The sequence below is a fragment of the Lithobates pipiens genome, unplaced genomic scaffold (genome assembly GCF_037356315.1).
Source record: "Lithobates pipiens isolate NorthernLeopardFrog02 unplaced genomic scaffold, aLitPip1_a1.2 Scaffold_18, whole genome shotgun sequence".
Classification (NCBI taxonomy): domain Eukaryota; kingdom Metazoa; phylum Chordata; class Amphibia; order Anura; family Ranidae; genus Lithobates; species Lithobates pipiens.
In genome coordinates, this window is record NW_027507758.1 from 194,856,587 (window position 1) to 194,880,804 (window position 24,218).

Consider the following 24,218-nt stretch of genomic DNA (forward strand, 5'->3'; position numbering starts at 1 on the left):
GTAAGTTCCTGTGTACTGTATGTTATGCTTTGATACATGCCTGTTTACATAAAAACGCTAGATAAATGTTACCAAAAATAATGTTTTATATACACCAAATGTTGGTTTGTTGTAAAACCCTTTTCTAAACGCACATATGAATGTGCTTTGAGTAAAAAGTTAAATTATCAACAATGTGTGGCTTCCTTTTTCAAAAGCGGTATTTGTAGTAAAGTTGTTGTTTTCTGTGACAATGGGTGTTATTTATTAAAGGCAAATCCACTTTGCACTCCAAGTGCAGTTTCAGGTGCACTTTTGCAGTGCACTTGTAGTGCATTTGCCTTTAGTAAATAACACCAACAGTGATGTTTAAATTTCCCCATCACGCTATTTTCATGACCCCACATATTTCTGCCATGGTGCTGAAAATTAGCAATGTTTTTGTCAGTAATGCACTACATACATTTAAGCGGAGCTCCACCCTAAAGTGGAGCTTACGCTCATTGGAACCCTCCCCCCCACCCGCCACAATTGGCACCTTTCAGGGGGGAGGGGGTGCAGGTACCTGTACAGTACAGGTATCTGCACCCACTTCCGGCATAGATATCTGCAGAATCTACGCCCCTTTCCGCAGAATCTGCGCCCCTTTCCGCAGGTCCCCTGCTGCCTGCTGGGAAACACACGGATCCCAGAGACAGCAGGGACCATCCTTATTGCACATGCGCAGTAGGGAACCAGGAAATGAAGCCGCAAGGCTCCATTTCCTGATTCCCATACCCAAGATGGCGGCGGCAGCACCCAAGAGACGATTGAGAGATCGACTTCGGGTGCCGACATCGCGGGCGCGCTGGGCGGGAAAGTGTCCTTATTTTAAAAGTCAGCAGCTGCAGTATTTGTAGCTGCTGGCTTTAAAAAAAAATAAAAAATGCGGAACTCCCGCTTTAACAACAAAAACAAGGTCTGTGTGTAGCAGACCCACAACATAATAAGATTATCTGAATAAGAGACTGTCACCTCATATCGCTCTGAAATTGGGTTTCCACTGTTGTAGAAAAAGGCCAAAAAAAAGCCAAATATAACCTTCTATTCTATTCTCCCGGATTCTCCCGGATGAACTGGTCACCCTGGAGCAACCAATTCTTGGTCCACGAATTCCTCCTCGCCCTGTTCATGGACTGGGCTTGTGTCAAAGCTAAAAGCCCAACACCAAGCCCCTGCACAACATGAACTCTACGATGAGTACATACACGAAACATGGCTTAAAACGGTCAGCTGGTCAGAATGGACATCAGAAAGCACCGATAAACAGCAAGAACGAACTGAAAACCAGAAACGAGCGGACAATAAGGACTGTAAATCAAAGCATACTATATACCAAGATACAGTCCGCAATGACCAACAAATGCAAAATAACTACACGCACTGATAATCAGATACGCACCGACAAGCACAAACTGAAGAGCAGTAACGATCTGAAGCACAAATCTGAAAAGCACGAATAGTCTCTTACCAAACTTCTACTAACACGCGATAAACACGAGATCAGCAGAAGGAGCCCAAAGGGTGCCGCGCGTGGTGCTGAACTTCCCTTTTCTAGTCCTGTCGTACACGGTTAACGTCACCGCGTTCTTGTCGACCGGACAACTTTGTCCGACCATGTGTATGCAACACCACTTCCGGACTAAATCCGTCGGAATTTATCCGATGGATTTTGTGGTCGAAATGTCCGACCGTGTGTACAAAGGCTAAACCCCTGTACACACGGTCGGAGATTTCCACAACCAAATCCGTCGGATTTTGCCCGTCGGATCTTGTCCGAAACTGTTGCATACACACGGTCAGACAAAGTTGGCGAAAAATCAGATCTTTCAGAACGTGATGACGTAATTTCGTTACGATGGGACTACATTCAGGCTAGTAGCCAATAGCTTTGATGTAGGAATTTGATCTGAGCATGCGTGGCACTTGGTCCGATCAAAATTCTCTACACATGATCGGAGTATATCCGATCGGCCCAGTTGGTCGGGAAATATTTCCAACATGTTGGAAAATTGGGCCCGACGGATATTCGGACGGAATCAGTCCGATGCATACCACACACAGTCGGATTATCCGATGATACGGTCCGATAGGACACATTCCGACGGATTCTCCGACCGTGTGTACAAGGGCTTAGGCCGCGTACACACGGGCGGATTGTCTGCCCAACTTAGTCCGCTGAACCGTGTTTCAGCGGACAATCCGCTCGTGTGTGGGCTTCAGCGGACTTTTTCAGCGGACAGTCTGACGGACTAAGTCTTTCGGAATTTCCGTAATTTTGTCCGTCCAAACTTGGTTTCAGCGGACAGTTCGCTTGTGTGTAGGCAAGTTGGACGGACTAAGTATGGCGCATGCTCAGAAAGGATTTACACGCTGAAGGTTGCATTGCAGTGTATTGGACGTCGAATTTCTAGTCCCGTCGTACGTGCCGTACACGTCATCGCGCAAGCTTTCGGCGGACTGTCTGCTCATCGTGTGTGGTCAAGTCCGTTCATTCAAAAGTTAAACGGACTGTCTGTCGGATTGTCTGACGAACTTAGTTGGGCAGACAATCCGCCCGTGTGTACGCGGCCTTAGACTTACAATATCTGCAAAGCAAATACAATAAAACATAGTCAAAATACATTTTTTAACGCAATCAGTGGCTAAAAAAATATATACTGAAGCATGGGGGCAATCCGCCCCTAATGTTAGGAGCAAATCGCTCCTTCACCCCTGCCCCCATGCTTCGGCATATATGCTCTTTTTTTTTTTTTTTTTTTTAACTGTGGTGGTGAAATCACCTCCTACAGTGCTGGAGTCACAGCTTTAAGTATCATGGGAGCAAATGCTGTTGCTGTCAGAATAAATAAATCCGTGCTGCAGCTGAATGGTGTACTTCCTAAGCAAATTATGGTTAACGATAACAGTAAGGCTTACCATACCTGCAAAGCAAGTACAATAAAACATAGTAAAAAAAAAAATTACAGTTTTAAAATACAGTAACAAAAGAGAGAGAATAGAGACAGAACGTAAGATAGAGAACAATAGAGAGAAGAAAAATAAAAACCACTATTTTTGCCTTTTTTTTATTTATTTTTGTGTGTTGTTAATATGCCTAGGACTGTGCAATGCTGTACCCTGTGCCAATAGTCCACTAGTGTGTGATAGCTTTTCAAAACAGTCACCAGTGCAAAGACCAGGTTGGTCAGGACAGGAGGGACAATAAAAGCGGGTGTCATGTCTATATCCGCTCTTTCTACAGACAAAACATTATCTTTGGGGGTTTCTTTGGGTAGGGGTACCAGAAAGGACATGAAAATCCCTCTCATGCAGCCAGCTCACTGCATTTGGATTGGGAAGTTGAGCCACAGCACCAGAAACAGAAGGGCTGTGATGATCTATTCCTGGAATTTAAGGAAGGATCCAGTTAGTCCTGAAGCTTTGTATAGCACATAAGCATTCAGCTGAGCCAATTGAATAAGTATACAGACACATTGGCCTTACAAGCAATTAGGTATGGTGCCTCCAGCTGGTCGTTGAGGTCCACCCCTCCCATATTAAGGTTATATTTGTGGACACAAAGGAGTTTCTCCACAACACCAGTCGCCATAGGAATTTGGACCGTTGTGTCTGCGTGAAGGAAAACGAAAACATTATTATTATCCCTCCACTTCACAGCGAACAAATTATTACAATTCAAGCAGGCTCTCTCACCCAACCTAAAACAGGAATCTACAAGCCGCTGGGGTAAGCTCCAGTGATTAGATCGTACGGTGCCACATGAGCCAATTTTGTGATCAAACAAGTGACTAAAAATTGGCACACTCGTGTAATAATTGTCCACATATAAGTTGTACCCCTTTCCGAGTAAGAATGACACCAAGTCCCACACAATCTTACCAGTGCTCCCAATATAGTCTGGGCAGCTCTCCGGCTCCATGTAACTATCTCTTCCCTTATAAACCATAAAACTATATGTATAGCCTGTGGCCCTGTCACAGAGCTTATACATCTTGACCCCATATCTGGCACGCTTGCTGGGAAGATACTGTCTGAATGACAAGTGGACAAAAAACTTAATCAGAGACTCATCAATACAGACAACTTGATGGGGAGTAAACAAAGCTGCAAACTGTTGGTTGAAGTGGTTTACGAGGAGCCAAATTTTGTAGAGCCGATCAAATCCAGGGTCACCCCGAGGATGACAGAGTTCATTATCATTGAAGTGCATGAACCGCAAGATCTGCTCGTATCCTGTTTTGATCATAGAGGCAGAGAACATGGGTATATGGTGAATTGGGTCTATGAACCAATATGACCACAACTCACTCTATTTAGTTATGCCCACGAAGAGGGATAGGCCCAGGAGGGTCTTAAATTCGGAAACTGTAATAGGTTTCCAATCTCTGGCAAGGGTCAGCTGGGGATTAGCCGCAATGAATTAACCAGCATATAAATTACCTTGGTCCACAATAGATCTTTAGAGATCTTCCATGAAAAACAGCAAATAAAAATCAAGTGACGTAAAATAAAGTGTTTCCACCTGAATTCCGAGTTGGTCAGTGAATGGGGGAAGTACGGGTGCTGCAGAAGTGGTGTGCTCCCAATTAGGATTGCAGCAGTAAGGGCACTATGGGTTCGACAGGCCTGTCTTTGACTTCTTAGTGGCTGCGGGACTCTACTTGTACTAGCCACTTCACCAGTTTGAACTGCATTTATGGGACTTGGCACATCACAAAGTGATACTGCAGTGCTGGATGTACGACCAGGATGTACTAGGCCACTGGTGCTTGCCAGTTCACCAGAAGGATGAGCAGCACTAGTATTGGCTCTCTGCTCCATACGAGAGCCCTGCGGTTCTTGCACCTCAGCGACAGCAGAAGAATGGGGCCCGGTACGCCTGACCTTGGCAGGGACCACAACTCCATCGTCAAAGCTATCTGTCAGGGTCTTTATTAGTTGCAAACTCTAGACCTATCTGGGCCTACACTAAGTACCCTAACACTGATTAGTGTCACTGATGACACCAGTACAGTGATCATAAAAACTGCGGTTAACTGGGGGGGGCGATTGGGTGGTGAAATATGTGACTATGTGTACTGATGTCAGTGTAGTGTTGGTGCAACTCACGGTTAGATGTTATCTCTCCTCTCTCTCAAATGAAAAGACTTCCACAAAGAGAAATTACATCACTTCCCCTGCAGTGTTTACACTTGCACATGCAATTGGAAAAGAAATGCCCTAAAGGGGATTATACGGGTAGTAGTATAGGTGAGGGATGAACATGAGAGTACCAGAATGTATAAAATCTTGAAATCAGAATTAATTGGTTATGTTTGGGGGGTTTCGTTGCTGCTGTCTGTGGCTCACCGAGGCCCCCCGGCACACAGGAGCCCTAGGATGTTATTACATCCTTTGGGCGTTCCTTTTATAAGGGCTGCAATACACCGAGCGTCTGCTAGGATGTGCCCAAAATTTCCCTTCGTGTCAATTCTCCACTCAGCCAGCCTTTACATTCCATCTAGCTGGGCTGTATCGCATGTGGCGATTGGGACCTCCCATGTGTGGCGCATGCGCGGTTCGACTATACCATCTTGCTAGTACTTGTTTGCCCTTTTGTTGTGCTGGCGGCCCTTTCGTCGTCTGACGTCAGCACGCCGACGCCGGTCACCGCAATGGCCAAGAGAGCACGCCCACTATGCAGAGTCAGTGCCTTCTACATATGCCCCTTACATCCAGCTGATCAGCATAACAGTATCACACATCGCCTAGCGTCTTCACTTTGTCTCAGCTTACTCAAATTAATTAATTGATTATTATTGACCCATCCTGGTTTAAATACTCCTTCAATGCAACAGTTTTCTGCTGCATAGCCAGGATTCAGCCACACACAAAGTACGTTGGACAAGGTGAGACGCTGGTTCAGAAAAAGGAAAAAGATTTTTCATTTTGTAATGTGAGTTTATCATGCATGTTTCCTGCGCTGAGAGTGTTGTGTGTTTTTTACATCTCCTTTTAGAAAGGGTTTTTTTGTGTGTAAATTCATACTTTTTTTTTTTATGTAGAATTTTCCCTGTATAATATTTCAGCAAATACTGGGATTTTAACTACACTACTATATTTATATACGCTTTTTATATCCAACCTAAACTGCAGCTTACATGCATGGTGAACTGACCTTTTGTTCTAGAATAAACACATTTGTTCTAGTTTATCTTTTTTATAATTTTTTCTTTATTATTTTATGGTAGATTGATGGCTTCTTGGCTCAGGGGTTGTTCCCTATGATATTTGGTTTGCTGAATTTTTCCTTATCCTCAATATTACAAACCACATTATTACATTTTTCTGCATAATGCTTTTTTTACATTTAGCTTTCTCAGAAAATGTTTAAATCTCTGTATGTCAATATAAGTATCAAACTTCATGCCCAAATCCTAATCCTGCCCCTCCAGTTTTGTTTTACTATATAAATCCCTTTCACTCTATCCAATCTCTCTCTCGCTACGTACAACATAGGAAGGAAAAAAGCAAACGCTGTAATATAAAGTACAGCTCAAATTACATAATGACAATCACCAACATCATTTTTAAGGTCAGACAGGACCTTTGTCAAGGCATGATGGTACACAGGCAGGGCATGCAGCTTAGCAAAATTGTTATGGCGCGTACACACCACCAGACTTTCAGGCAGACTAGGTCTGATGGTCTTCCAGACGGACTTTCGGCAGAGGTCCGACGGACTTTCTGAACGAACGGACTTAGCCACACATGAACGGACTAAGTCTGTTCCAAAGTCCGTTAGTTTTGAACATGATGACATAAACGGGATTAAACAAGGAAGTTAAAGAGCCAGTAGCCAAAGCTTCCCTTGCGTTGTATTTGGTCTGTCAGACCAGCACACAGACGAACAGTTTTCCCGATTTTAGTCCGTCAGCATTGAGTCCATTGGATAGATTTGAAATATGTTCTATTTCTAGGTCCGTCGCATTTATTGTTTGAAAAAACAATCGGACTAGTCCACACACGATTGGATTGTCCGACGGACTAATCCCTTCGGACCTAGTCTGCCGGAAAGTCCAGTCGTGTGTACGCGGCATTACTTGCTGTAATATTGGGGGTTGTTTTAACTCAAGTGTAGCACCCGCTAGTGAGACCAATCCACACCAGAAATTCAATTTCAGGGCTTGTTGGCCCACATTTATTAAGAAAAGTTCAAAAACCAAATCAAAGTTTTTCCCTCGCAGGGGTTTTCACCGTCCATGCAAAATAATGATAAATTTAGCCTCCTGGCTTATACATACAGCAGTGCTGCTCATGCCTTCCACTTCAGGCTCTCGTCTGTCTCCTACAGACTATTGCCTTGCCAACACTGTCCATATAGATAGCAGCCCCTCACTGCTTTGACCCTCAGACTTGAGTCTCTGGCTTTCACTGTGAAGCCTACACTCTCTTGCTATTTCAGTGCACACCTGCACTCGCTGGGTTGTCCCTTGCAAGCCTGGACTCCTTGGGAGGGTGGAGCTCAGAATCATGGTCCTGACTCTGCTATCAGGCCCACACACCTCTGAACAATCAGTGTGCCGGTGAGTCCCAAAACCTGGATCCAGGACTCTGGATTTCATCCCACCCCGATCTCTAATAAATGCCCGGGCTCCAGGTCCCAAAGTGGACTTCAGTAAATAATGAGGAAACTGAAAAGTCAGTTTCCTCCTAACGTTACAAGCTCCCTGGAGCCCCTAGACCAGTCTGGGTTGAGAATTCTGGGTACATACACTGGTGGGGTACCACACTACCACATTGCACATTGTGGGAAAATTAACCCAGTGCTGAGTTGCTCACTGACAGATAAGAAATGTTCACCTGCCAATCACAGCATTTTCTTCCTGTTAATTTACTCTTATGTCAGCCTGCACCTCCTTATGTCAGTGTGTTCCCCCACCTTTCCCTTCTACTTTCATCACATTTTCTAGTATAATTATGCTCCTACTCCTATCACCCTGGCCCATTCTTGTGTACTCCTCTGACAATTCAAAGCATCTGTCTCCAGCAATAATGCCCTTCTGCAGGGGCATTGCTAGGTCTACAAAAGATCTGGGGCTAGAGCCTATAGTAACGAAATAAAGAAAGTCAAAAGCTTGGTGGGCATACACATGTATATAATATACATGTGTGTGTGTGTATGTATTATTTTGTTATATATATATATATATATATATATATATATATATATATATATATATATATATATATATATATATATATATATATATATATATATATATATATATATATATATTGTAATATTGGGGCGATTAAGCTCAATTGGTAGATGCGCGTTTTAGTCTACATCAGGCAGGCGTTTTATGGTTAAGGGCCTGGTAGCCCACGTTTATTATAAGAAAACAAAATATTTAGTTCATCCAGTAATCCCACGCAGGGGTTTAAATTCATTCAGCACACAAATGAACATACCAAGCCACCTGGCTCTCAATTGTCAACAGTTCCTCTGCTTGCTCCCAACAGATTTGTCAACTCTTTCCAGCCCCCTGGACTCACCGACTTCCTTAGTCTTCCTGACTCTCAAGGTTGTCAGCCTTTCCCAGTTCCTTACACGGACTACAGTCTCCCACAGGGCAAACCACTCTTCAGCCAGCATCAAGCTGCTCACACTCCTCCACCACACCCCTACAACTTCCTGTCTTGCTTTTTAAAGACACTGCCTTAACAGGTGGGTTAATCAATTTTATTCCCTTAAAGAGAGCACAACCCAAACAGAGGGGAAATATAGTGTCCTTCCAGGACCCAGCCACGGCGTCCATTACAATATATATATATATATATATATATATATATATATATATACACATATATATACATACATACATACATACATACACACACACACACACACATACACATACACATTGTTATATAGCTAAGTGCGGATTTCCACTTACATCAGGGTCCCCAGAGAGCCCCCCTCATTACATCAAGGTCCCCAGAGAGCCTCCCCTTATATCAGGGTCCCTAGAGAGCCTCCCTACTCACATCGGGGTCCCCAGAAAGCCCCTTCCTTACATCAGGGTCCCCAGAGAGCCTACCCCTTACATCAGGGTCCCCAGAGAGCCCCAAGGCTCAGGAGTGCACTAAATAAAGATTGCAGGGCCCAGCTGTGCCCATCTATGCAGCCTCACCAGTGCCCAGCAAAGCAGCCTCACCTGTACTCAGCACTGCACCCCCCACTGTAGTGTCCTCTGCACACCCCACCATAGTGTATTCTGTCCTCTGCACCCCCACCTTACTAAAGTGTCCTCTGTCCCCTACACCCTCCACGGTATTGTCTTCTGTCCCATCCCCTGCACCCCCACCCCACAAACACACACTGTGTAGGCACTCTCCTACCTTACACAGGTGTACAATGAGCAGAGCATCAGAGATTGGCATCACAGGGCTGGATGGGGGCTGGAACTACTGAAGTTAACTGTTCGCATTAACAGGCTGGTGATTGGTTGCTAGGATCGTCCAGTGTTCTCTCGGATAGTGCCCGCTGTCGAGAAGTACACGGACCGAACAGAGCATGCACCATAAAGAACAGCACAACAGCTGATTTTATGATCAGCTGTTGTGAGAGCGAGACGGCCCCTGCGCACAATAGCCAATGGAAGAAATCTTAGTGTCAGATTGTGCCTCGGGCTGCCGGGGTGTGTTCATGTCGGTGAGGGACAGATTTGTACATGATGGGGGTGGATTTTTTAAGCAGAAAAAGATTTGTTTTGCAGCACTAGCCATCATTTAAAAATCTGCCCCCATCATGTACAAATCCACCCCTCTCTGATATGAACATGCCTCAGCAACGCGAGGCACAATCTGACACAAAAATGTCTTCTGACGGTTATTGCGCACAGGCGCCGTCTCACTGTCACAACAGCCGATTGCAAAATCAGCTGTTGTGCGGTTCCATATGGCACATGTGTATCGAATGCGCCGTTTGTCCCAGGCACATCTCGATATCGGGCACTTCTCGATAGAACACCGGCAACCAATCACCTGCTGTTTAATGTAAAACGCTCTAGCTCCAGTAGCCACCCCCTAGTAACGCCACTGCCCTTCTGTTATCATTATCCTCCCCCTTACATCAGCACCCTTTTCTCCACTATCACTCTGAAATTACTCCTCTCCCCTCTTATCATCCTGCATCCCTCTCTGGACACTGCATTCTCCTCCCTTCTCTAATTCTGTACCCCCTTCTCCCAAGCTGCCCCCCCCCCTTTTCTCCCTGTCATCCTACTATCCCTCCCCTCACTCAATTCCCTTCCCATGGGTTCCACTAAACTATTACACCTATGCTCCTATATCCAATTTTAAAGGAACTTATATTTGTCCATATGGATTACTGTTGAAGCCTCTGTTATTATGGACCGAACACAGGTGGAAAGGTTGTGGTTTTCACCTTTTCCGTCCTACCATTCTTCTAATGATCTGGATACCCAACGGTTTTTCTCCTTCCTCCCCCCCGTTAACCATATGAGTTAAGATTTTGAAGTTGGACAGATCACCAAATCTCTCCACCTCCTGCATCAACTCTCTTAATGAGTCCTTGGGATTGGAGAGATAGAACAAAAGGTCATCTGCGTATGCGGAGACCTTGTGCTCCACTGCCCCAATCCGAATCCCCGTGACACCCCCATTCCTTCTAATCATACATAAGAAGGGTTCCAGAACTAGAGCAAACAACATAGTCAAAAGGGGACACCATTGTCTGGTCCCATTCTTTATGTTAACATACTCTGACAACCCCCCATTCACCTTGATCTTTGCTTTGGGGCTAGTATATAACGCCATCACCCATCCCATCATACGTTCTTCTAGGCCCACCTCCCTCAGAACCTAGGCCATAAAGATCCAGTTAACTCGATCAAACGCCTTCTCAGCGTCCATCGACAATACCACCCTCTGTATTTTATCTATATACAGTACAAACCAAAAGTTTGGACACACCTTCTCATTCAAAGAGTTTTCGTTATTTTCATGACTTTGAAAATTGTAGATTCACACTGAAGGCATCAAAACTATGAATTAACGCATGTGGAATTATATACTTAACAAAAAAGTGTGAAACAACTGAAAATATGTCTTATATTCTAGGTTCTTCAAAGTAGCCACCTTTTGCTTTGATTACTGCTCCGCACACTCTTGGCATTCTGTTGATGAGCTTCAAGAGGTAGTCACCTGAAATGGTTTTCACTTCACAGGTGTGCCCTGTCAGGTTTAATAAGTGGCATTTCAAGCCTTATAAATGGGGTTGGAACCATCAGTTGTGTTGTGCAGGAGGTGGATACAGTACACAGCTGATAGTCCTACTGAATAGACTGTTAGAATTTGTATTATGGCAAGAAAAAAGCAGCTAAGTAAAGAAAAACGAGTGGCCATCATTACTTTAAGAAATGAAGGTCAGTTAGTCCGAACAATTGGGAAAACTTTGAAAGTGTCCAAGTGCAGTGGCAAAAACTATCAAGCGCTACAAAGAAACTGGCTCACATGAGGAACACCCCAGGAAAGGAAGACCAAGTGTCACCCCTGGTGACGATAAGTTCATCCAAGTCACCAGCCTCAGAAATTGCAAGTTAACAGCAGCTCAGATTAGAGAACAGGTCAATGCCACACAGAGTTCTAGCAGCAGACACATCTCTAGAACAACTGTTAAGAGGAGACTGTGTGAATCAGGCCTTCATGGTAAAATAGCTGCTAGGAAACCACTGCTGAGGACAGGCAACAAGCAGAAGTGTTGTTTGGGCTAAAGAACACAAGGAATGGACATTAGACCAGTGGAAATCTGTGCTTTGGTCTGATGAGTCCAAGTTTGAGATTTTTGGTTCCAACCACTGTGTCTTTGTGCGACGCAGAAGAGGTGAACGGATGGACTCTACATGCCTGGTTCCCACCGTGAAGCATGGAGGAGGTGTGATGGTGTGGGGGTGCTTTGCTGGTGACACTGTTGGGGATTTATTCAAAATTGAAGGCATACTGAACCAGCATGGCTACCACAGCATTTTGCAGCGGCATGCTATTCCATACGGTTTGCGTTTAGTTGGACCATCATTTATTTTTCAACAGGACAATGACCCCAAACACACCTCCAGGCTGTGTAAGGGCTATTTGACCAAGAAGGAGAGTGATGGGGTGCTGTGCCAGATGACCTGGCCTCCACAGTCACCGGACCTGAACCCAATCGAGATGGTTTGAGGTGAGCTGGACCGCAGATTGAAGGCAAAAGGGCCAACAAGTGCTAAGCATCTCTGGGAACTCCTTCAAGACTGTTGGAAAGCCATTTCAGGTGACTACCTCTTGAAGCTCATCAACAGAATGCCAAGAGTGTGCGGAGCAGTAATCAAAGCAAAAGGTTGCTACTTTGAAGAACCTAGAATATAAGACATATTTTCAGTTGTTTCACACTTTTTTGTTTATATAATTGCACATGTGTCAATTCATAGTTTTGATGCCTTCAGTGCGAATCTACAATTGTCATAGTCATGAAAATAAAGAAAACTCTTTGAATGAGAAGGTGTGTCCAAACTTTTGGTCTGTACTGTGTATATAAATATAAATATAGAGATATAAATCTTGGGAAATCACTCATGATGCCAATCCAGGTCCCTAGTAAAATAAGATCCTATATACAACTAAACTTCCCCTTTATCTGGAGTCCAAAATCATTGGTATACTTGGGGATACATATAATGCCTAACTTAAAGGCGGTCGGTATTCGTTCGGGAGCGATCCCGGATGAGGGGACGGCCATTCATTCATGGCCACCCCCTCGCGATCGCTCCCGACTAATGAAAATCCTCCGTGACATCACTTCCTCTCCTGTAATGTAAACACAGGAGAGGAAGTGATGTAATCTCTCCTCCGTGTCGGTATTTTTCGTTCCGACACCGAGGAGAGAGGATCGGTGAGTTGCACCAACACGACACTACACAGTAGAACATGCCAGGCACACTCACACCCCCCCGATCACCCCCCCAGTCACAGTGACACCAATGTCATTTTTTATTTTTTTTTGCATTGGTGTCATTTGTGACTGTAATAACTGTTAGGGCAGTTAGGGTTAGCCCCCTTTAGTTCTAATGTACCCCCCTAACCCCCCCAATAAAGGTTTAACCCCGTGATCACCCCCCGTCGCCAGTGTCACTAAGGCTGGGTTCATATTGCAGCGGTTTATGAGAACGAATGTGATTCGCACCGCACTGCAAATCACATCCGATCTCTGTGCGATTCGAGTTCAGCCATACAGATAGTATGGCTGAATTCGCATCGCACCCGCCGCAAATTCGCACGGGACCCTTTTTTTGGCCCGCAGCAGAATCGGATCGCATGGGTGTTCACACCATGCGATCCGAGTTTGCAGATCGCACTGCGATATGCGAACTGATCTGGGGGTGTCATTAACATTTCACTGACACTCCCAGCAGTTCGCATAGGGCAGTGTGAACTGCCCCTGGGAGGCATGCGATGCGGGAACCCGCCGCGGATTCGTGGCGTTCCCGCATCGCTCCAGTGTGAACCCAGCCTAATAAGCGATCGTTTTTCTGATCGCTGTATTAGTGTCACAGGTGACGCTAGTTAGGCAGGTAGGTATTTAGGTTCGCCGCAGCTTTTTATAGCGCCAGGGACCCCCATATACTACCGCATAAAGCCCCCTGATTGCCCCCTAGTTAACCCTTTCACCAGTGATCACCATATAACTGTTACAGGTGATGCTGGTTGGTTAGTTATTTTTTTATAGTTTCAGGGCACCCGCCATTTATTACCTAATAAAGGTTTAACCCCCTGATCACCCGGCGGGTGTCATTTGTGACTGTAATAACTGTTAGGGCAGTTAGGGTTAGCCCACTTTAGTCCTAAGGTACCCCCCTAACCCCCCCAATAAAGGTTTAACCCCGTGATCACCCCCCGTCGCCAGTGTCACTAAGGCTGGGTTCACATTGCAGCGGTTTATGAGAACGGATGTGATTCGCACCGCACTGCAGTGCAAATCACATCCGATCTCTGTGCGATTCGAGTTCAGCCATACAGATAGTATGGCTGAATTCGTGTCGCACCCGCCGCAAACTCGCACGGGACCCTTTTTTTGGTCCGCAGCAGAATCGGATCGCATGGGTGTTCACACCATGCGATCCGAGTTTGCAGATCGCACTGCGATATGCGAACTGATCTGGGGGTGTCATTAACATTTCACTGACACTCCCAGCAGTTCGCATAGGGCAGTGTGAACTGCCGCCGGGAGGCATGTGATGCGGGAACCCGCCGCGGATTCGTGGCGTTCCTGCATCGCTCCAGTGTGAACCCAGCCTAATAAGCGATCGTTTTTCTGATCGCTGTATTAGTGTCACAGGTGACGCTAGTTAGGCAGGTAGGTATTTAGGTTCGCCGCAGCTTTTTATAGCGCCAGGGACCCCCATATACTACCGCATAAAGCCCCCTGATTGCCCCCTAGTTAACCCTTTCACCAGTGATCACCATATAACTGTTACAGGTGACGCTGGTTGGTTAGTTTTTTTTTATAGTTTCAGGGCACCCGCCATTTATTACCTAGTCTCACTAGTGTACCCCTAAATTTAGGGGTGTCTACTTTCCAAAATGGGGTCATTTGGGGGGGGGTTTGTGCCATCTTGGCATTTTATGGCCTTCAAAACTGTAACGCCCTTAGAAAGCCTGAAGGCAGTGCTTGGTTTTCGGGGCCCCGTACGCGGCTAGGCTCCCAAAAAGTCCCACATATGTGGTATCCCCGTACTCAGGAGAAGCAGCAGAATTTATTTTGGGGTGTCATTTCACATATGCCCATGGCATGCGTGAGCAATATATCATTTAGTGACAACTTTGTGAAAAAAAAAAAAAAAAAAAAAGTTTGTAATTTTCCCGCAACTTGTGGCAAAATATAAAATATTCCATGGACTCAACATGCCTCTCAGCAAATAGCTTGGGGTGTCTACTTTCTAAAATGGGGTCATTTGTGGGGGTTTTGTGCCATCTTGGCATTTTATGGCCTTCAAAACTGTAATAGGTAGTGAGGAGTGAAGTCAAATATTTACGCCCTTAGAAAACCTGAAGGCGGTTCTTGGTTTTCGGGGCCCCGTACGCGGCTAGGCTCCCAAAAAGTCCCACATATGTGGTATCCCCGTACTCAGGAGAAGCAGCAGAATTTATTTTGGGGTGTCATTTCACATATGCCAATAGCATGTGTGAGCAATATATCATTTAGTGACAACTTTGTGTAAAAAAAAAAAAAATTTTTTTTTTGTCATTATTCAATCGCTTGAGGCAAAAAAATAAAATATTCAATGGGCTCAACATGCCACTTATCAATTTCCTTAGGGGGTCTACTTTCCAAAATGGGGTCATTTGGGGGGGTTTTGTACTGCCCTGCCATTTTAGCACCTCAAGAAATGAGATAGGCAGTCGTAAACTAAAAGCTGCGTAAATTCCAGAAAACGTACCTTAGTTTGTAGATGTGACAACTTTTGCGCAAACCAATAAATATACAATTATTGACCTTTTTTTTACCAAAGACATGTGGCTGAATACATTTTGGCCTAAATGTATGACTAAAATTGAGTTTATTGGATTTTTCTAATAACAAAAAGTAGAAAATATCATTTTTTTTCAAAATTTGCGGTCTTTTTACGTTTATATCGCCAAAAATTTAAATCGCAGAGGCAATTAAATACCATCAAAAGAAAGCTCTATTTGTGGGAAGAAAAGGACGCAAATTTTGTATGGGTACAACATTGCATTACCGCACAATTACCAGTTAAAGCAGCGCAGTGCCAAATTGTAAAAAGACCTCTGGTCATTTACCAGCAAAATGGTCCGGTCTGAAAGTGGTTAAATAGACTATGGGTGAATTTAGAAAGAATGATAGCAGGTAGGAAGTTAGAGGGGGCCCGTGGACACCAACTGCGAATAGAGGGTTATCAGAGTGGACATCGTTAACTAAGTCAACATTATCAATATGGGATACGGTAAGTTGAATCCCCAGGGCAAATTTGCCCCTATGATATCCCCTTTAACACCAATAGGATACCCTTGGTTTTGCCCAGGGGAGGATGGGAGGAATTTAGGGAGTTGGAATAGAGAGGGAGGGGCTACATGTGCTAGAATTGCCCCAAAGGGTGCTGTGATGCCCATAACATAATTAGTATCGACATGGGGGATATCCCAATGGCTACTTTTCAAATAATAGATTTTTTTAATAAAAGGAAAAATTTGATGAGGTCACTGGACTCGATTACCACGTTTGAATCATGGTGTATAAATAATCCTGAGGATAAACATGTACTATCTAGGATGTATATGATATTCAAGACGATGAACATGGCAACACCTTATTATATAAGAGAATGGGAGAGAGAAATTGGGCAGAAGTTTACAACTGCACAAATACAAAGGATGATAAAAGTAACACATGGCTCTTCTATTAGCTCCCAAATTCAGGAGATGGCATATACATTTTTAATTAGATGGTATCTTACCCCAGCACGTTTAATACAGATGTTCCCGAAAGCGGATACAAGATCCTGGAGGGGATGTATGCAGAAAGGCACGTATCTCCATATATGGTGGACGTGCCTCAAGATTAAAATTTTTTGGGAGGCAGTGGCCCCGTGGGTCAGGAGGTTGACCTTGAAGCCTATAGAATTCTCGATTGTTCACTTGATGTTCCACGGGATGCCATCAGCAAGTATATAAAAGAAGCATCCCACCACATCTACTGAACACGGCGAAGGTACTGATACCTAGATATTGGAAGCAGACCAAATGCCCTACAGTATTAGAATGGAAAAAGGAAGTAGATAAAATAATGGAAGCCGAAAAATGGTTACAAATGATCAGAAATAAACAAGATGAGTTTACTACTATTTGGGAAGGTTGGAAATGTTACTCAACAGAGATAAAAAAGGGATTAAAAAATGTATGTATTTATTTTTTCTTACTTGGATGTACATGGGTAAATATAAGGGATAAAGAAAAAGAAAATGGCAAGTATGTATATTGTATTAATGTATATGACAAAATAAATAAAATGTTATTAACCACTTGCCGCCCGCCCTATAATAAAATGACGGTGGCAAAGTGGTTTCATAATCCTGATCGGACGTCATATAACGTGATCAGGATTTTGAGCCGCTGCGCGCCCCCGGGGGCACGCATCGCGGCGATCGCTGTTGCAGGGTGTCAGTCTGACACCCGGCAACTACGATCTCGGTAAAAAGTCTCCTACGGAGACTCTTTACCACGTGATCAGCCATGTCCAATCACGGCTGATCACAGTGTAAATAGGAAGAGCCGGTGATTGGCTTTTCCTCACTCGCGTCTGTCAGACATGAGTAGAGGAGAGCCGATCAGCTGCTCCTCTAACGGGGGGTCTGTGCTGATCGATTATCAGCGCAGCCCCCCCGAGGACGCCACCAGACCACCAGGGACGCCACCAGACCACCAGGGATGCTCAGCACCAGGTATGCCACCCTAGACCACCAGGAATTCCTGTCAGTGCCACAATGGATGCCAATCAGTGCCCATAATGGATGCCAATCAGTGCCCACAATGGGCATCACTGATTGGCATGCATTATTGTTTGGCACTGATTGGCATCCATTAGTACAGTATATTATAATACAATGCCGCCTATCAGTTCCCATCTGTGCCGCCAATCAGTGCCCATCCATGCCCATCTGTGCCGCCTACCCATGCCCATCTGTGCCGCCTACCCATGCCCATCTGTCCTGCCTACCCATGCTCATCTCTGCCGCCTACCCATGCCCACCTGTGCCGTCTATCCATGCCCATCTGTGCCGCCCATCCATGCCAATCCGTGCCAGCTATCAGTGCCAATTTGTGCCACCTATCAGTGCCCATCTGTGTCGCCCATCAGTGCCACCCATCAATGCCGCCTACCAGTGCCACCCATCAGTGCCGCCTATCAGTGCCACATATCAGTGTCTATCAAATGCCACCTCATCAGTGCCACTTCATTGGTGCCACCTCATTGGTGCCCATCAGTGCCTCCTTATCATTGCCCATCAGTGTAACCCCATCAGTGCCCATCAGTGAAGGAGAAAACTTACTTATTTACAAAGTTTTGAAACTGAAACAAAAAAACTTTTTTTTTGAAAATTTTCGGTATTTTTTTATTTGTTTAGCAAAAAATAAAAACCGCAGAGTTGATCAAATACCACCAAAAGAAAGCTCTATTTGTGGGAAAAAAATGATAAAAATTTAATTTGGGTACAGTGTAGCATGACCGCGCAATTGTCACTCAAAATGCGACAGCGCTGAAAGCTCAAAATTGGTCTGGGCAGGAAGGTGTTTAAGTGCCAGGTATTGAAGTGGTTAAAAAAAACATACTTATATTTTTATGCCATTAGCCTGATACACGGTTGTTTGCACTAGTAAGAATTCCCCCCTGCTTTATATGATGATTCTCTGGTGATCATCTGGGAGTTCTCCATGTGGAGACAATTTTTTGCTGACAAGTGAGACCTGTTTCTTTCAACTACCCCCAACTGTGTCCTGATGAAGAAAAATAGTGAAACGCATTGAAGCTCACCTCCATCCATTCATTTGGTGTCAACCCTTTTGTTTACACTAGATATTTACAACCATCATATGTTTTTAATTCTTTTCCTACTTGACCTGTTTGATATGATTCATTGTTAATAAAGTATATATTTTACTATACTCTTGTCCATCTTGCCTGTAAAGTTTGAATTAGGGCCCTGTGTCTCTTTATTTCCTCTCTCAAATTCATGTGATATGAATAGTATCAGTTAAGAAAATGTACTGATTATTGGAGCATTGCTATTTCAAATGCAGTTAAAAATTAGATGCTTATAACCAGCCACAATTAAAACATTGCATTACATTTAAACAGCTGCTCTTTCTCTTCAAAGGGATTGCTCAGAAATGTACAGCTATCAAGTATCACTTCTCTCAGCCGATTCGTCTGAGGAATATTCCATTCAATTTGACCAGAACTATTCAGCAAGATGAGTGGCACCTTCTACGTAAGTAGGATGCGTCAAATGACACAAAAAAGCAGTTGTGGTTGTTTTAATACAATGGCTACATGTGTGTCATAGATTATTTTCATGGTAACTTCTAGGCTTATTAAACTTTTTTTTTACTTTCTATTTCATTTTATGTATACTGATGTTGAACTATGTTATTTTATTGTAAACAACTTACCTCAATGTAAATGTATTGTTTAAGAAAAAAAAAAAAAAAAAGAGCAGTGGTGAAGAGGATACTCTTAACGAAACACAATTTCTAAGGCCGCGTACACACGCGGGGACTGTTCGCTCAACTTTGTCCGCTGAACAGTGTTTCGGCGGACAGTCCGCTCGTGTGTGGGCTTCAGCGGACAGTTTCAGCGGACAGTCTGACGAACAAAGTTTTTCGGAAATTCCGAAAAACTGTCCGCTGAAACTTGGTTTGAGCGGACAGTCCGCCCGTGTGTAGGCTTGTTCGTCAAACTAAGTCTCGCGCATGCTCAGAAAGAATTTACACGCCCAAGGTTGCATTGCAGTGTATAGGACGTCGTTTTCTAGTCCCGTCGTACGTGCCGTTCACGTCATCGCGCACGGTTTCAGCGGACTGTTCGTTCGTCGTGTGTGGGCAAGTCCGTCCATGCTAATTTTGAGCGGACTGTCCGCTGAAACTGTTTGACGAACAAAGTTGAGCGAACAGTCCCCGCGTGTGTACGCGGCCTAAGTGTGTTTGTGTTTATGTATATGTATGGATGTGTGATGTGTGTGAGAGAGAAAACTTTTTTTTTTTTTTTTAATTGTTTGCAAAAGACATTACTGATATATTGAATCTGCAACACAAATACCGATCACCCATACTGTTCATTCATAACTGAAGTATAATAGGATGGAAAATTATGCTTTGGGTCCTAGTAGATGACAGGCTCAGTAATGGCATGCAATGCCAAGCTGCTGCTAACAAAGCAAACAGAATATTGGCATGCATTAAAAAGGGGATCAACTCCAGAGATAAAATGATAATTCCCCCACTCTACAAGACTCTGGTCCAGGGATGTACTGGAAATGGAGCGAGTACAAAGAAGAGCAACTAAGCTAATAAAGGGTCTGGAGGATATTAGTTATGAGGAAAGGTCGCGAGCACTGAATGTATTGTCTCTGGAGAAGAGACGCTTGAGAGAGGATATGATTTCAATATACGAATACCATACTGGTGACCCCACAATAGGGATACAACTTTTTTGCAGAAGGGAGTTTAACAAGACACATGGCCACTCATTAAAATTAGAAGAAAAGAGGTTTAACCTTAAACTACTGTAAGAGTGGCAATGATGTGGAAAAACATACAGAGAAAAGAAAAACAAAGTACAAGTACAAACAATGGTCGACACTTGACTGAAAAAGGATATAGTATGCTGTGAGTAGCAGTAGGTGACCCGGGGACTCACATTGGCGGCAGAGCGGGACATCGTTGTTTGGGAGCGGGTGTACTGAGGACAGTATCACCCCACAAATGTGAACAGAGGAGTTGGGAGGACATCCAGCGGGACTGGGAGGTGGAAGGTTGACAGGGAGAGCCGATGGTAAGTGTAGTGCAGACCAGAGGAGGGATAGTGTGAGGGCCGGTTCACACAGGGGGCGACGCGAGGCGACACGACTTGCCATGCCGCTACCTGACAAGTCGCCCCCGTTCTGTACTACGGAACCGTTCTAAGAGGAGCGACTCGAGTCGCTCCGACTTAGAAAAAAGGTTCCTGTACTACTTTTGGGCGACCTCGGGGCGACTTGCATTGACTTCTATACAGAAGTCATTTGCAAGTCGCCGCTGAGGTCGCGGCAGGTTGCGGCGAGGCAAGTCGTGTCGCCTTGCATCGCCCCCTGTGTGAACCGAGCCTGAGACTGATCCGTGAGCTTCTAGTGTCAGATTACAAGGGGAGAATGTGCAGAGTGACACAGAGACACAAACTTCAAAACCTGACTGACAGTGTATGTGAGTAGCAGAGTGTCGGGAGTACCAGAGTGTTGGGAGTATTGTGTATTGTGAGTAGCTGTGTAGTGTGAGTGCACATGGTCTGCGGTTGCACGCGGGTCTGTGGGTGCATGTGGTCTGCAAGTACCTGTGTATTGTCTTGTTGAGTATTAGTGTTAGGAAGCTAGTTATTAGGTAATTTGGACAGTGTCATGTATCAGATAAGACCAGAACTGTGTGGACTGCAACAGAGGAAACCCAAACGTGTATAAGTGAAATATGATTTATTAAAGAAAGTGAATAATATAAATACAACCACACAGTGCAATAAACCAACCAACAAGACCCCCAAACAACAACAGACAGATATGTACAATAAATGGGTAATGCAAGGACCGTAAACGATAGGCAGGCCAGGGTCATACACAGAGGATCAGCAAATAAACAAGGGCAGTCCAGAATCAGAGTCACAAGCCAGGCCAAGGTCATACACGGGGAGATCAGCAAATGGGGTAAGGAACACAGGACAGGGAGAGGATGGACGGATCAGACTGCAGGACAGGGATAATGGTAACAGGTGGGACAGGGTAGGGACCAGGACAGGGAAACAGGATCAGAACCACAGGGCACAGGAATAGGTTCAGAACCAGGATCGCCAGCAGCAGGTCAGGGCACAAGGAACAATACCAAGGCGAGGTGTGTGTGCACCTGCCGGGTATTTATAATGGCTGCTGTCAGTCATGTGACGCCTGACTGTAGAAGGCAAAACCTGCTCCACACTGCCAGGATCCCTCCGCTGGTGGACACCAGTACTGCGGACCAAAGATTACATAATTCCAGCAGGAGACACCTGCTGGTGAATCGCAGTACTGCATGCCAAATGATTGATATTACCAGCGGAGGGAACCTTTCCTGACAGACAGAGTATAATCCCTAATCCTCATTGAATTGATAGGTATGATGCCCGGTGGGTGTGAAGATGCGACTCGGTGTACATCTTGTGGCATGTATGCGTTGTTTGAGTATCTGATTGAGGGTGAATACTGCTGTGCAAAATGTAAGCACATTGTTTCCCTGGAAGCCTAGGTTCTTAATTTAGGGAAGCAAATGTCAGCTTTGAGAAGACCCTCCATACTAAAGGAGAGCTGGGAACATACCTAGCAGGTGCCGGCGGGAGCCAGCACAGAAGGGGGTTAGGAGACAAAGAGGTGCAGGCACCAGAAAAGATTAGATGGGTGACAGTCAGGAAGGATAGAGGGGAAGTGCCAGGGAGGCCGATCCAGGGCTGGAGCATCCCAATAATTACGCTCCACTGAGTGACATTGGTGAAACCAGTCAGGGACAAGCATTGCTGGAGCTGAGGGACTTTCCTAGCTGCCAGGGGAAGAACTCCTCCAGTGAGAGTGGGGGGAAGCAAAGGGAAAGGATAGACAGATTCTGGGGGTAGGGGACTAAATTTTTAGAAGGACAAAGAGGGCAATCTGTGACAAAGACCTGAAGCGCCAAACTGTATGCTGTCTACCAGGAGCTAGGGTTCGGCACATCATGGATCTGGTGGACAGGTGGGAGGGGCTGGAGAAGACCCGACTGTCATGGTGAACTTTTTTTTACTGATTCTTCTATATTAAAAAAAAAAATTCCAATACAAAATAGCAATAGTTTCCACAATTCACAAAAATCTTCATTTCATACATAGATAATACAATGGCGAGGGCGCACCCGACCCACACGTTACCGCGGGCTCGCATTCCACCTTTACCTCCCTACCTACCCCCCACCCACCCCCCCCCCCCCCCTCTTCGAGCACACACTGTTGGTACCAGCCCTACCAATAATGGTCGGCTGGTTGGACACCAATTGATATGGAAGGAAAGAAAAGGGGAAACCAGAGAGAGAGATCCGTCGCCGCCAGCCAACCTGGCAGATGCTAGGCCGCCCCCTCTGTAGACTCACCTAGGGGGTAGCCCATTCCGATCAGCCACGGGTTCCATATTGCCCCAAATTTTTTTAAGTTGTTTTGTTTTATAAACATTGCTCTCTCACACCAAATTGTAGAGTTGATTGCATTAACCCATTGTTCGAGTATCGGGGGATTTTTGGCTTGCCAATTTATAGCTATCAGCCGTCTAGCCTGGTACAAACACCTCAGGACAGACAGCTTGATTGGAGGAGAGATTCTATCCTCCTCAAAAATCCCCAATAAACAAATCCTGGCCTCTGGTTTCAGGGTGGTCTTAAAAATCCTATTTATTCTAAGTACTATTTCTAACCAGTACCTATACAATTTTGGGCATTTCCATACTATATGAAAAAGGTCCCCCGATGCCCCACATCTGGGACAATTGTCACTGGATTTCCTGCCCATTTTCCACAACTTATAGGGGGTATAATATGCCCTATATATAAGGAACAAATGTGACACTCGCTGCGATGGGGATATAGAAACCAATCTCCCCTGTTCAAGGGTCTTATCCCATTGTTCTTGAGTTATCGGGCCCACATCTCCTATCCACCCCCTCCTACTCTTATCCGGGCCCTCTCCCTTCAGGATCCTTCCCCTAATCTTTGTGTATAATCTGGAAATCTGACCTTTTGCTTGCCTGCGATCCATGAGTCCCTGGAGTAGGGGGATTTCGGTCCGTTCAATCTCAAATGACCCGTATTGAGCTTGAATACCATGTCTCAGCTGTAAATATTTGTAAAACGTCTTATTAGAGACATCAAATTCCTGTCTAAGGGCTTCAAAGGATTTCATTACATTCCCTTCATATAGTTGCACCAACCTATTAATTCCCTGCCTGTCTCATTCTAGAGATCTATCTATATTGTTTAGTTCACATAGGTGTCGGTTATACCATAGGGGCGTGTAGATAGTTATTCCCACATATCCCATACTTTGCTTTGCATTATGCCATACCTTCCTCATTAGTACATTAGTAGGGCATCTATGGACAAATGAGTTAGCCTCCAAGGCTTCAGCCAGTAGCTTATGGGGTACCCCGACCATCATCAATTTATGGTTCGGGGACCCTCCCTCTTGGAGCCCTGCCCCTTCTAGATGCTGAAGTTGGGCAGCTAAAAAATATGCTCTCAGATGGGGTATGGCCAATCCTCCCTCCGCTACGGGAAGCTGCATCGTCTGCAGCCCAATCCGGGCATGCCCCTTTTTCCAGATTAAGTCTCGGATAAGAGAATCCATTCTT

General features: G+C 44.9%; 1 protein-coding gene across 2 annotated transcripts in view; it reads left to right on the top strand.

The window, feature by feature from the left end:
* TMEM178A (transmembrane protein 178A) overlaps positions 1–24,218 on the top strand; it is a 266,270-nt gene that overhangs the window by 122,737 nt on the left and 119,315 nt on the right. For both annotated transcript variants that reach the window (XM_077486495.1, XM_077486494.1), the window contains exon 2: positions 18,954–19,067. In XM_077486495.1, the coding sequence (XP_077342621.1) occupies positions 18,954–19,067 (114 nt within the window). The remainder of the gene's footprint in view (positions 1–18,953; positions 19,068–24,218) is intronic.